The sequence below is a fragment of the Nipponia nippon genome, unplaced genomic scaffold (assembly GCF_047370975.1).
Source record: "Nipponia nippon isolate SJK-2023a ecotype South Korea unplaced genomic scaffold, ASM4737097v1 scaffold_6, whole genome shotgun sequence".
Classification (NCBI taxonomy): domain Eukaryota; kingdom Metazoa; phylum Chordata; class Aves; order Pelecaniformes; family Threskiornithidae; genus Nipponia; species Nipponia nippon.
Genome location: NW_028262380.1, coordinates 68,678,492 through 68,692,726, shown reverse-complemented (window position 1 = coordinate 68,692,726; position 14,235 = coordinate 68,678,492). Strand labels below are relative to the sequence as shown.

The window sequence follows — 14,235 nt, the reverse complement described above, 5'->3', positions numbered from 1 at the left end:
AAGCTATCCACTGATCATGAAAAGTGCCTGACATTTTATACTAAATGATGTATTTTCTGCATCTTGACAGACAATTATTTAGTCTGTGTTATTTGAGATGTCTGAAATATTCTTTGTGCTTCAGCTTCCACCTCTATAGAAACAGGGGGAAACCTGTTTAAATCCATCACAGGCTTATACTGCTGCTAAATTGGTTTGTGTTTGCAATTTTTTTAAGGCTTTTGGATAGAAAGAGTCATTGGGTGGAAAACAACAGGGGAAAAATCATAGAATCATAGAATGGAATAATAGAATCCTTAAGGTTGGAAAAGACCCTTAAGATCATCGAGTCCAACCGTTAACCTAGCACTGCCAAGTCCACCACTAAACCATGTCCTCGAGCACCACATCTACCTGTCTTTTAAATACCTCCAGGGATGGACACTCAACCACTTCCCTGGGCAGCCTGTTCCAGTGCCTGACTACCCTTTCGGTGAAGAAGTTTTTCCTAATATCCAACCTAAACCTGCCCTGGCGCAGCTTGAGGCCATTTCCTCTTGTCCTATCACTTGTTACTAGGGAGAAGAGACCGACCCCCACCTCCCTACAACCTCCTTTCAGGTAGTTGTAGAGAGCGATAAGGTCTCCCCTTAGCCTCCTCTTCTCCAGACCAAACAACCCCATGGAACAGTCTATTCACAAGACTCAGGTGTACACAGTGAGGGAAGAACTGACCCAGGATTTGGAGGAAGCAACAAATTAAAAACCAGACCTGGAGCATAGTAATCGCTCCCATGTGGTGGTGTTTCTGATTCATGAGCATGCATGACTTTGGAAGCAGGTGAGGAATTGTGTTGTGGTGGTGGTGCGGTGTTTGCAGGAGCGTGCGTGACTTCGGAAATATGTAAGAAAGTGCTTTCTGGTGATGTTGTGATGGTTTCAGTGGTTGCAGCAACATCCATATTGTTACTAGGATACCCTAAAATAAAAAAAAAAAAATAAAAAATTATTGCTGGAGTATCTCATATCATTTATTATTGAGGTTGTTTGATCATTTCAGTTATAAAATCCTGCTTTCAAATGCTCATAACTTGGACAATCGCGCCTGTCGTTTTATGTTTGGAATGTTTCCCTCCATCTGACTTTTCTGTGTGAACATTTCAGTTGAAATTGCTAAGACATTTCTCAGAAGAAGTTTTGAAAAAACAAGACTGTCATTTACGCAGCTTAAAAAAAATATTTTCATAGATATTCCTCTCAGATATTGTTTCCTTGCTTTGGAGTAAGAAAATGAAATCCATAAAGGAATAGTAGCAGAGCTATAGCCTTTACTAGATTTGGGCACTCTGTGAAAATTAGCAAAACCATTTTCATTTGCTTTGATGGGGCTCGATAGGATACGGCAGCTAAATTAACCTGGGATGTTTATTGATATTCATCCTCATTCTCACTTTTCCTCAAATGGGAAGGAATCACATTAATACAGATGATGACATTCATTAGCTTGCTTTCGCTAACAAATGAAAACACCCTTTCTTTCGCATTCCTCCTCAACTGCAGTTGCAAATTAATGAAAAAGACTTAGGGAGGGGTGAAAGATACTTTCCCTGAACTTTTTCTGAATGACAGGAAGAGAGGAAAACTATACCCTTTGTTAAGTTACTGGAGCATTAAGCAGATGCTTTGTTACACAGTCTCAGTTGTGACATGAAAAACAAAACCAAACCTCTTCTCTGGAAGCAAGTTTAGCCAGCAAAGTTCCAGGAGGTTCTGGGAGGTTCCCCGCCCCCCCCCCCCCCCATGGGAAGTAATTGACTCTGAAACAGCACAGGGGGACAAAGCTGTGCCACATGAGATTCTTGGACATACAAGTTAAAAAAAATCAGCATCAAACATCTCACATAATGAGATCTCAGGAGAGATCAGAATTATCTATAAAGTTCTTCCTAGAATTATAGCATCATCTCCAGACATAACATCCACAGCTTCTCTGGCAGGGAGCAAACGTATGCACCCATGATGTTGCAATAAAAAAGAACAGTACTTAAGGACAGATGCTGCCTCTCTCTCTGAGAATATGCCGCACTTGTTAGCAATGGGCCTAAGTTGCTCAGTGGTTAGCAGAAAAACTTGCTTTGTCACTTTGAAGGTTTTATAGGACTCTGCCAGGTTCTACAGAGGGGGCCTGATGACAGACATATCTCCATGAACTCCTTTGAAGGGAGATGGCATAAATTCTCAGCCAGGCTTGTGCTCTCTAGAGCTCATGTACGTTCATGATAAGAAGGTCCATTAGCCAACCCCCTCCACCTCTTAGCACCTTCTTAAATTCTCCCTCTATTGCTGCATTTAGCGGGACAGAGGTGTAAAGAAGAAAGTGCCTTATGTCTTCGCACCAACCTAAGCCTCTTCTTTGTCTTTTTCACAAGGAAACAATGTTCTAGTGAAAATTTATGAAACCAGTACAATTAGTCATAAATTCTAATGGCTAAATACAAAATCCTTTCATAATCATAATATTAGTCACAAATGATGTAAGGGGTCTCTGTTATATTGTAACCAGTCACAAATCCTAAGTATTAAACCTAAACATTTTCATTAGACAGAAATGATAGAAGTGGCTGGGGTCCTGTCAGTCCTACTAATGCAAACGGTGCAGTTGGGAAGAAGTTCATGAAACTTGCAGGGTGAGATACCACCCCTTCTCACTTCTACTCAATAAATTTACAAAGTCTTTGTGGGACAACTAGGAAGATCTGGTGCTTACTGTTACATGGCCTGAAATTTTCTGCTTTCTTTGCAGCATCACCGAGATACCACCACTGTACCTGTAACTAGCAGTGCTGACAAAAAACATAGGGATGAGCTATATGTGTTGTCATTTCTCTAGTTCTACTATTGATTGTTAGAAGATTGATCGTTATTGATATTAACATTCATTTGCCATTCATTAATGAACCTAAGATGACTAATGTTGCAAGACGTCTTTACCTTTTATTGGCAAGGGTGTCCTCCTGTACCTGCAGGGGATTTCTTTAAAATACAACCACCTAACTTACTCTTGAAGTTTTACTATTAGGGGTGCTACAGATATTTGTATGGCAAAATAATTGCATGCTTTTTAAGTGAGTTGTATCTCACTTAGATGTTTAGAGATGTAACTAAAGTAATCATTCATGTGGTACAATATAATAATGCATAGAGAAAACACCTTCAATGATTGTACAACGATTTATAGATCAAGTCTCATGAATTAACATTTAGAATATACTTAGGAATATCTTCAAAAAGTAATTACAAGTATTGAAGAGAAAGTAATAGCTGAGAAAACAAATATGAAGAAATGTTCACTCACCTGTAAGCAACAGGATGAACATAGGTATTGTCTTACATATCTTCATTTTTTCCTTTTGTATCTGGAAAAGGGCAAAACCGACAGAAAACCAACCTGAAAAATCCCCAGGTCACTGTCCCCCCAGCAAAGAAGACGTGGTCGTTACCCTCTGAGGCAACAGACCTCCAGAGCCTAACCCTGCTGCACTTATCATTTCCTGAGCTGCTTACTGGCGAAATCAGGCTGTTTCCTGAAACAGCCGTTACAAGGGCGTAGATGCCACATTGGCTGCGTAGCGCCAGCAGCTTTGGATGTCCTGAAAAGAATTTACTTACTACCAAGTGAAGTGTGCAGGGAGCACAAAAATTACGAAACCAACAGCTAGACGACAAGTTCTCTTCATACCTAAAACAAGTTCTGAACTGTGCATTTACTAAAGTACTCTAGTTGTGATGAGGATACTCTCATGTGGCACACCTACAGAGAGAATTTGTGTAGATCTCAAAGCTCTTTGTAAGCATGGAAAATGTATCCTTTCACAGATGGAAAAGCCTGGACACATGGAAGTGAAATGCCTGTTGATCACAAAAGACAACCATTTTCTTTTGCACTAGTCACAGATCATAATATATTCCTAAATATTCAGTGCACCATAAAAATAAGTATTCAAAGCAGAAACATTGCCAGCCTGTAAAGTGTAATGATTAGTCACATGCCTAGTTATTTAGGATCATTTAAAGAAACAGTATTATGCCTTCCATAGCTGTTTCCCAAGTACGTCTCAAAAATTGTTGGTCAGTGTTCCAGGTGGTCTGACACAGGCATGTACTTCATCCGAGGGTACACCACAGATGATGCTGAGTTAACTATTGATAATTCGAATAAAAAGGAAATAAATTTGTCAAGCAAAAGGAGTTTGCTTGGCAAACCATCATCCCGCTGTCAAAAATCTCACCGTCTTTCTCTGTCGAGACTATTTCTTTCAAAGTATACAATAGTACAACGGGAATACTTGTGTCTCCATGGACTCATGCACTGTACTACAACTCATTATTAGTAGGCTCTTCCTGGATGCTCCTCAGCCATGAACCTCCACACATGAAAAACATACCAGTTAGACTTTCAGGAGTGACAAGTTGCTGTCTCACCAAATATTAAGAAAAACCCCACAACTGGTTACAGTTTCTCTATAGGAATAAGATTGCCAAATGGCACTAAAACCAAGCAAACAGGAATAACAAGCATTTGGATAGACATCTCCAATTCCACAAGACAGCATAATGCTTGCAACAGTGCTACGTTAGCAGCTCTTTTTCAGTGCACACGTTCTTTTCTTCTGAACTTTTCTTTATCAGGTCATAGCAGACCTTTGCAGTAAGAAATAGTGGCACGGAGTTTTCTGCCTTCCAAGTCTATTGATAACCAGCGCAAGAAGCCACTTTCATTATGCAGCTTTTTTCTTTCAAAGACTGCTCCCAAATTATGGTGTAACAGATGTTTTCTTCTCAGACTTCGTTTGAAGAGTATCTCCAGTAACAATTATGTTTTCTGTCCCTTCTAATAATATCCTATGAACATTTTCACAGGAGTAGGAAATGAATATCTTTGTGTATCTCCTGTGTACACCAAAAGAAGTATTCATGTAAATTCACTACACAAGTGGAGAACCACAGCTCCTTGTACCACCAGTGGAAAGAGGCAATTCAGAGGGAGAGCCCCCAAAAGGCATTGCGCATTTCTGAAGTGCCAAAGCCTGCCCATCAGTTCAGATGGATCCGAGGAAAGACTGGCCTCTTTTGCCTGAAGTCTGACCATCTAGTTAACTTGTCTAAAAGCTGTCTATTCTGCCTACCTGTTCTACCTTCAGACACTCGCTTGTAAACGCTGAGGAGGGAAAAGCTACAAATAATGAATGCACCTACCCACAGGAGAGGAGGAGGGTATATAAAATGTGTAGGATGCTCATTTGCAACTAAACATAACAGAAGGCTTCCCTTGGACCACAGAGGAGCTCTGTAACCCATAAAGGTCAGCTCCATATTGACGGTGCTTCTCTTTTCCCCTGGCTTAAAGTGTAGAACCCTCAAGCCCACTGTTCCCTGACAAAAATGTCTGAGTACTGACAAAATCTCTTTCCAATGTACACTTTATAAAATAGTACCAAAAAACCCAGACCTCCTCTTTAGGAGAGACTCCTCATCTAGGTGACCTGACTTACCAGGGAGTACTGATCCCTGTTATTTCATGACCTTTCCGGAATTACTGCCTGTCACATGAGCACTTTCAGAAGGAAGGACTAGGAGAGATATAGGAGAGATGCTTCCATCTCTTTACAGAGATCAAAGGTTTAAAGGAGAAATATATCTAATGCTTTGGGATCACTGTGTGTTGTACCAAATTTGTATCCAATAAACATCATGCCTACTAGATCACCTACACTTTGCTGAATGATGAAAGTTCTACGCAATGTTACAAAAGAGGGCAAAAGAGATATTTACATATATGTGCGTTTATATGTGTTTTTTCTAACCACTTTCTCTTACACGCTGGCTTTGCAAGTTCAGTTTCTAATAAACAGTGCCAGTTAGATGGCCAGGTAATTATATAGTTGGTGGCTACTCTATCTCCATTTCTCCTCATACCTTGCAGCAACTAATGGGATGTTATGCCACAGGTACAGGTCCTTTCCCTAATAACTCCTCTCCTAGACTTTGAGATTTGGTTTGTTTGCTCCTATTAGAATTGTTTGGGAAAAAACCCTACAATCTATTTTTGTTAGAATGTTTTGATTTTGAAACAGTTTTGGGAATGGTTCAGTTCTGATAAATCTCTGATAGAAAACCATTAAATTTCTGCCTGCCTAGAAAGCTGTGCTCCCAGAGTGTGCTACTTCATGACAGACATACATGTGGATCCTTTTGGACACAGGAATGCACAGGTCAGGCTCATAAGCAGCCTGATGATAGGCAGCCCTACAGCCAGGATTTTTAGAGTGCCCAGGTGTATTATATGCAAGAAACAAGTTTAGAAGTTTTAACTGAGAAGGTCTATTTCCCAGATTTCCATCCCCTTGTCATCTGGAGGCTGAAGTGAGCCTTGAAATCCTGGGATCTGTGGGTCAGCAATACTGTACGGCTTCATTTGTGGCACTCCACGTTTAAGAAAACAAAGTAAGGTGCTTAAACTGAAGTCACGTATCTCTGAAATCAAACACGATACAAAACCTATGGCAAATCAAATAGAATTGCTTTGTTTTGTAAAAGTTATTTATACATGAATTTGGCCATGTATGCCAAATTTTATTTATTCTTAGTAGAAATCATAGGAACAATAATTAATATAACAGATAATTTTTTTATTAAAAAAGTGGGCAGTGGTTATTACAGATTGTCTGTCTAAAAAAATACTTGATGGACACCATATGATTGGTCTACCAGAATGGGCACTGCCATGCTATGGGCACTGTACAGATGCTTGACCAGTAAACAGTGTTTGCTTAAGAAATGCTTGAGCCTCACATCTCTGACTCTATATACCAGACACATAGTCTACAGACATCTGGATTCAAGCACAGCTGCCTGAATGAGTGTTTAGGACTCATTTGACCTGATCCCAGGCCAGTGAGTTCAGATTCAACTGTAATTCTGTTCTCAAGTACAGAGATGAAGCACTGAGAGACAAGCTGTTAATGTATTTTCCTTTCTCCCTTGCAGGGAATGCGAGTCTCCCCTGAAGGTGGCATCATATACAGATCTTCCCCCCAGAAAATCAACAGCCAAGATATAAGTGCAATTGTCATTGAGTGGTTATTGACTGCTGAAGAACAGATTAATTTTGTTTCTAGTGTGATTTTATGATCTTGATCCTTCTTTCAGTTCCTCCATCTGTCTTAGAGCCCATATTCTCTATAGAATGCTCTAAATCTTCATACCTGTCAATCTCTCTACTCCGGTTGCTGTATCTTGCATTTCTGAAATCTGCTGTCATTGCCATTACTAGCAAGAATGCCAGAGTGAATCCAGACTTCTAATTTAAAAAAGTTTTTAACAGCAGCAATAGATGCACTGTATGCCAAACAACAGTAATTTAAGAAACAAAGTGGAAGTGGGGGAGAAAATTCAGAAAGCCACCTGTAAACGATTTTGCTGAAATTACAAAATTAAGAAGCATTTTGTCAGCCCAGTTCTCCCTAGTAAGTTGTCTAAATATCTGGAACCCTTCTCCAATCCTTCTGAACTCCATATTCTCATTTGCAGTCATTTTCTTGTCCTCACGCATTCAAATATAGACACCTCAAGATTTCTGGAGTGACAACAAATACAGATACAGGCAACAGAGAAATAATTATCCAAGAAAATAGACCATATTCATGGTGGCAGCAAAGTCTCAGCACCCTGAGGTTCAGGTGAATGCAGGCCACTAGGCAAACGTACAATTGCGCTCAGGTAATGCCAGGAGGAACTTAAACCTTGCAACTCTTCACATAAGTACGTTAATCATCAGTAACAAAGAGTCATCTGCAGTGGTTGACATATTGCCAGCATGTGCAATCCTGCCCTGGAGGAAATGATCAGCCATTAACATCAGTGGAGTTGCATTAGCTACTGCCCCTCAGGAACTTAATTGTAAAAGGTGAGAGTACCATCAAGTCTGAAGAACAAAAAGCAATGTAGTATCTTAATACTATAAAAGTTGCCCCTTCTCTTTCTACAGCCTGTTAGCCTATAGAAGTAATTCTATTTAACATGACATGAAAACTTCTAGCTCTATGGGACAGAAAGGTTGTCTCCAAATTTGTGCATAAAGAAGCTGGCTTCTATATGCTTTAAAAAAATCAACTGTCTTTGGTAATAAATGTTCTTGGCCACGAGAACTGGAGAATAGTAAGAAATTATCCTTTCAGAGTAATGTGCAAAATGTCTGAAGAGTTAAATATTTTTCCAGTGACGTCGGTGTCATGTGATCATAAAACGGCTTGTTACAGCATTTAAAAAACATATGGCCTGAAGTGCTACAATTTTGGATTTTTGCAGACTAATATTGCCAACAAGAAAGTCCACGTTGTAAGTTGAAAAAAACCTCTCTTATTTACCCTGTACCTCATGGTAATGCTATGTTTTGTCAAAACAAATCAATGTGTGATTCTTTCCATCTTCTAAACAGACCTCTTGAAGTTAATTTAAAAAAAGAATTCACTGGGACGCACTCACATGACTCAGTGTTACCAGCACCGCTTTGCATCCTACACAGCAGGTTAGGTTCTACTTACAGAATTTGATTGTTACTATTTTCCATAGTGCAGAACCCTCCATGTATTTAGAAACTTCTCAAGTATCACATGATTGCAAATAGCAGGTTTTGCACCATGTGTCACACACATTGATTTTCCGATCTACACTGCTGTATGGGGCTGGGAGCTCTGAATGATGCAGAGTAGCAGATTGGTATGAACAGAAAATAATGATTGGGAAAAATAATAAACATTACATTAGAAACTATATTACATTTAATGATCTACTCGCAAGACAGCTTCTATTTACTTATAAAATAATAAGTGGCATACCTCCTAAACCAACAGACCTTTGCAACAAGATATTTCCTATAAGGTGACTCAAAATCATTGCTTCTGCAGATTAAGTCATACACATTGTAGTCCACCGGTCTCTTTTTCTGGTCCTTATACACATATACATGTACACCCACACTTATGGGTCTTTTCCCAAGCAAGTCTGAGGAGGAGATCCAGGGATATCCCTGCTGAATTTTCCTCAAAATTAGTCCACTGAGGAAGCAGGACTTATTCACCTGAGGAACAAGCTGCCAGGATCCCTCATTTGCAGGTTTTCACGGAGCTAGTTGCCATTTGTTGCTGACTTGTACAGTACTCTTCTTAGACAGCGCCATCACCCACAACTGAGATAGCTGAATGGAGCAGACTTCTTGAATCTCGGTGGTTAACGAGCAACATGGTTGTTACATGTGGAAGAAATTTTGCCTAGTCTGATCTGCAGTGACTTACTGGTAGGTTCTTTCTCGAAAATTTATGCAGTGCCTAGCGGATATAGGAAGTGGAGGTAAGTAGTTCATTCCTCTTCCTGCTTACCTTGGCATAACTTCTGACACCACACAAGAAGTCTCAGTATTGTGGACAGCAAGCAGAAATCACTGCTGTCTTCCACCTCATATTTGAAGAACTTCAAAATTTATCTTATTTTCTTTGCCTTTTCAACAAAAAGTAACATGTTGGCCTTTTACATTAAATCATTGTCCCAGCTGTCTGTACTAGGGCACCAAATGTTGTTTGATTTGAAGAAACTGTCCTCTTTACACTAGAAACTGCAGACATATATAATGCAAAATTTCTGACTCAAAGCATTTGTAGTTTCACTTAGGTCTGTCCTGTTTCTCCTACCTGTGAAAACTATGGATTCTCCGTAACGCCTACAGGAACGGAGGATATTGATCTGCATATTGAATTAAATTCCCTCAAAGTTATTCTACAAAATGATCCCATTTATTGAGGAAGGATCTTTCAGAGGCCTAATGAAAAACTAACCCCTAAACCAGATGAAAGTTTGCCTCCTGTAGCAACAGCTCTCATTTTCATGCTTCCATGTTTGTTTTACAGTGGCATAGTCCTTCATTCACAGACTGCAGGTAGTAGTTTGAATTCAGCACCATATACAAGTTGCTGAAGTGAGAGGCTGTCAGCTATTTATTTTTTCACATAGGAGCATTTCACTCAGGAACTATAAAATGCTTCATCCTCTCTGCATTTTGTAACGAAGAATAACATTGAGCCCCTTGTGTTTTAGTTCCCTTGATCTATTGACCACACATTTTAAGGAGAGGCTGACAGCTAGCATGTCAGTTATTTTCAGATATCTGTCTCTGTCAAATTCAGAAATCCCAAGAAAATAAACGAAGTGCAGGATTATAAATACATGTGAAATCAGAGCTGTCATCACTCTCAAGGATTTTCCATTGTGCCTGCTGCACTATTTTAAAGCTAAGATTTCCCAGATGTTTAGTAGGAATGTTTAGAGAGTAAAGCATTTCATTTTTCTGATGGCTGCAACATTCTTAAATTTAACCTATTCAAAATTGGGGGTTTGTGCCTGATTTGTTTTTTTCAATTGTATAAGTGGAATAGAATGATAAAAACAAAGTTTAGCAAGCCTACATAGCTCTTGATGGCATGAAAGCTGTTGTTTCAAATTTTCAGGTACACTTAGTTATTCAGAAAAATAAAACGTGACAGAGACCCCCTGAAAGGATGCTTCCTCCTCCTGTCTGCTCACCCTGGTCTTCAGAGGCTGACACTGGGTCTCTATTGCTCTGAGCCACAGAGGAGCAGAGTAGGAATGATACTCCTTCTCTGTAGGTCCTTCTCGTGCTCCTTCTGCTAACCTGTGGTTTACTGAATGCAGCTCAGGCAAGACTGATTTAAAACTACAAATTTTAATTATGATTTCAAATAGGAAGAAGGAAATTTTATCTAAAACGCTTATCTTATTTTAACTTGCTAATTGATATAACTGAATACCTCCACCTTTCTGGTCAAGAAGGAGGATAGCTATACATTTAAATGTAAGTAAATATAATTTGAACATACTTACTTAGAAACCTAATTTTTATGCTGGTTGAGAATGTTGACTGACCCATTTTCTATGTTCCCTAAAATGGTTCATTTTTACTTGCTTTTTTTGTCAAACTGCACTTGGAAGGAAATTGGATTCCGGCTGAACATATGTAAAAGAAAAGTTCTAGAACTAGTAGATCTTATATCTTTACACTCATAATGAGTTGTCTTGTGATTTTTACTCATTCTGGCTCAGACTATGGATGATCCAGCCACTAACACAATCTTAAAGGCAGGAAATATCCCCTCTGAATCCTCAGAAGAGGCTGCTATTGTCAGAATAGGTCTAAGGTACCCACAGCCTCCAGGTGCTTGAACAGTGAAGCCTCCAGAGCAGTGCTTTGGCTTTCTTTAAAACACCAGTAGTGCACATTTACTACCTCAGTACTATTTTTCTGTGTAACTTTTTTTTTTTTTTTTAATTTATAACAGTGACTCATTCCTCAAACTAAGTTCCCAAGCTCCAGATTCAGCTGTATATGGCTGCTAGGTATGACATGGGACATATGGCAGATATGTGCCTTCTAGAGTATTAGGGTACTGTAAGACATCCGAACTGGCACTACACATGGTGGGCAACTGAATCAAGCCCCTACAGGAAGCCTAGTAATAAACTGCTGTAAGAATAAGCAGGAGAACCTACTGTGATAGATCAATAATCCCCAAATTTGCTTTTTCACAGACTCTCCTGAAAAATGGGCACTGATGCAGGTTTCATCTTCATTGGGTAATGTCAGGCATGACAGGCAAATTGTATGGTACAAGCAGGGATGATGAACAGGCTCACAGGGCAAAGGGGCTAACTCTGGCAATGCACTTCCCTTTCTGTGGCACATGAATCAATAGACACTGGTAGTAAGTTGTACCCCTGTATGCTTCTGAAAGTGTGCCTCTGGTGTTCCTCGGGCAACGTGTGCAGCACTCTGGATCGCCACCACCTTACATACCCTAATCAGAGGACCACTGCTAGGCAGCCAACATAACAACAGGATAAAAATGTTTACGTTAAGAATGTTCTGCTCACTTTTGAATTAAGATTCAAACTGTTTCCTATGCCTTTATTAAAATAAAAAAGTTTCCCCGTTCCAAAGTTTTGCTGCACTTTGTATACAGCCAGCTACTGTAATTTACTGTCCTGTTAAGTTCTTATATAAGCTGCAGAAAGCTTAAAAGGTTGTAGCTAGGTGGCTTGTGTTCGCTGCCCATAGTCATCAAATTACGTCAGAAATGAAGTCACGTAATTGGCTTTGCCACCCAACACACAGATTTTAAGATTGCACTTATGTCTCTCTATGTGTAAGTGGATTTGGCATGGTTTATATTACGGGGAAGACTAGCTTCTGTACACACCTCCTTTTCTTCCCACACTCCCTTTTTTTCTCTCTCACACATACACACACATGCTTTTACTCAAGAGATGTTCAATAACTATAATGCTAAAGTTCTTTGACCCTAGGCCATTAGCCCTCTCAGGACAGACCCAATAAACAACTGAAAGAGCTAAGAGTTTTAGGCATCTGATCTCTGGAGAAAACACCAGAACTCTGCCAAAGATGTCTGTGCGGTGACGAGTGAGATGAAGGCAGGTCAGAGTGGCAACCTACAGAGCCTGCATGCTGACCTGTGTTCTACCATCTCGTAGGAAATGTTCATTCTGCAACCGCAATGGCTGTCTGCAATACTGAGCCTCTCTGTAGCTTAGATACTTGACATAGTGCTGCAGGAAGATGCCTTCATTCATCCAGGATTTTCAATCAAGAATCCTTCTGAGGATCCTTCTCTTTTAAAATGTCATCAGAGAAGAGGGCAACTGCCCACCTCTTCTGTAACAGATTACATTTCAGAGCACTCAGAAATTCAATTCCTTTATCAATATGAGAAGACTCAAGTCCATGTTGCCAGTGTCCTTTACCACCACCGAGGAGACTACTGTGAGTCTTTCTTTTAAAATTGGATTACAGTGCAGTAAAGTGCTTAAGAGTGGCGGGCAGGATGCAAGAGCAAAACTCCTCTTGCTGTTGGTTACGGTACAGTCTTGGAAGGGGAGATCTGAGATTCCCAGCCCTGCTGTACGCATAATTTCTGTACTTTATCGTGTTTCTATTACACGACATATCTACAAAGTATTAATGCATACATTCAGTTATTAACTCCTTTATATATAATATTCTAGTGCTTCTCTCTAGTATGCTTCTCTCAGAGCATAGTTTAATACCCTTCTGTTAACACTGTTTGTTAAACATGAATTATCTGTTATTTGCACATCACCAAGTTAACATTAGCCAAAGAAAATGTCTCATTACTTAAGTCTGAGTGACGTACAGAGGTACATTTCAGTGGAGACATCCATACATCCGTTAGATCTACCAAGGCACTTTGCTTAAGTGACATGGAGTGCCCGGACCTTTGTGACTGCCCACCACTTCCACAGACAGGATAGCTGTGAAGTTCAGACCTGCTTTGCAGTTTGATCTCCATTCAACAATATTGTTGTGAAGGAAATATGAGATACATTCTCCTGTCTTTATGCCTTCCCATAGGAAACAACAGCCTGATCTCATGTCACAGTGTGCTGTATTAAAAGAAATATCATAATAACTAAAATCTCAAGCTCTGAATCACTGTGGTCTTTGAGTGGGTACTTAGGTATCCCATTTGCTCAGCTAAATTCCAACCGGCTAATAACAACGTTACTTACTTAAGCCTCATGCATAGCTTGAAGGCCATCTTGAGCCTCTGTGCTGTAGTCTGCACTGGCTAAAGCGTGGCATTTCCAATGTAGGTTTGGTTCCTTTTCACAGAGTGAGGAAGTGACAAATGCCTGAAACAGATGATCCAAATATGAATATAATTGCACAGTATTCATTTTTCCAAATAAGTAATTTTCTATAGTCTTAAAATTAGCATAAATCTTTTTGCTTGCCCTAATACACTGAATTTCTATATTATTACTTAGCATTTAAAACATTGCAAACTGAAAGCCGATGTCAGAATTTTTAGCATTGAAGAAAAGGACGCAGCTGTATTTCATGTTCTTGCAAAGAAATGCTTTGGAGAAACTTTGAATACCTGTTCTCTTCCTTGGGCACTAGAGGTCACCAGTGGTACAGACACGGGGAAAGGGATCGGTTTTATGATCTTCAGCAATAGAGACAGAGGCCTCAATCCCTCTCCTGTGACTTTCATTTAAGTTGTTACTGGAAGTCCTTTGGCAACTCGATTTTTGGAAGAGCGAGAAGATTAAACTATTTCTTTCAAGCGCGATATGCCGCAGATGTAT

The 14,235-nt window shown here is 39.7% G+C and overlaps 1 protein-coding gene across 2 annotated transcripts in view; it reads right to left on the bottom strand.

Annotated features, from left to right (window-relative positions):
• The window catches only part of LOC148051542 (uncharacterized), an 87,237-nt gene that overhangs the window by 5,026 nt on the left and 67,976 nt on the right, over positions 1-14,235 (bottom strand). The window contains exons 3-5 of one of the 2 annotated variants that reach the window (XM_087737137.1): positions 13,654-13,776; positions 3,335-3,395; positions 752-958 (exon numbers count right to left, since the gene is read on the bottom strand). In XM_087737137.1, coding sequence (XP_087593263.1) covers positions 752-958; positions 3,335-3,380 — 253 coding nt within the window. In that variant the 5' untranslated portion in view covers positions 3,381-3,395; positions 13,654-13,776. Of the gene's footprint in view, positions 1-751; positions 959-3,334; positions 3,518-13,653; positions 13,777-14,235 lie in introns of those variants that run through there. The other variant, XM_087737138.1, reaches the window with a different exon arrangement.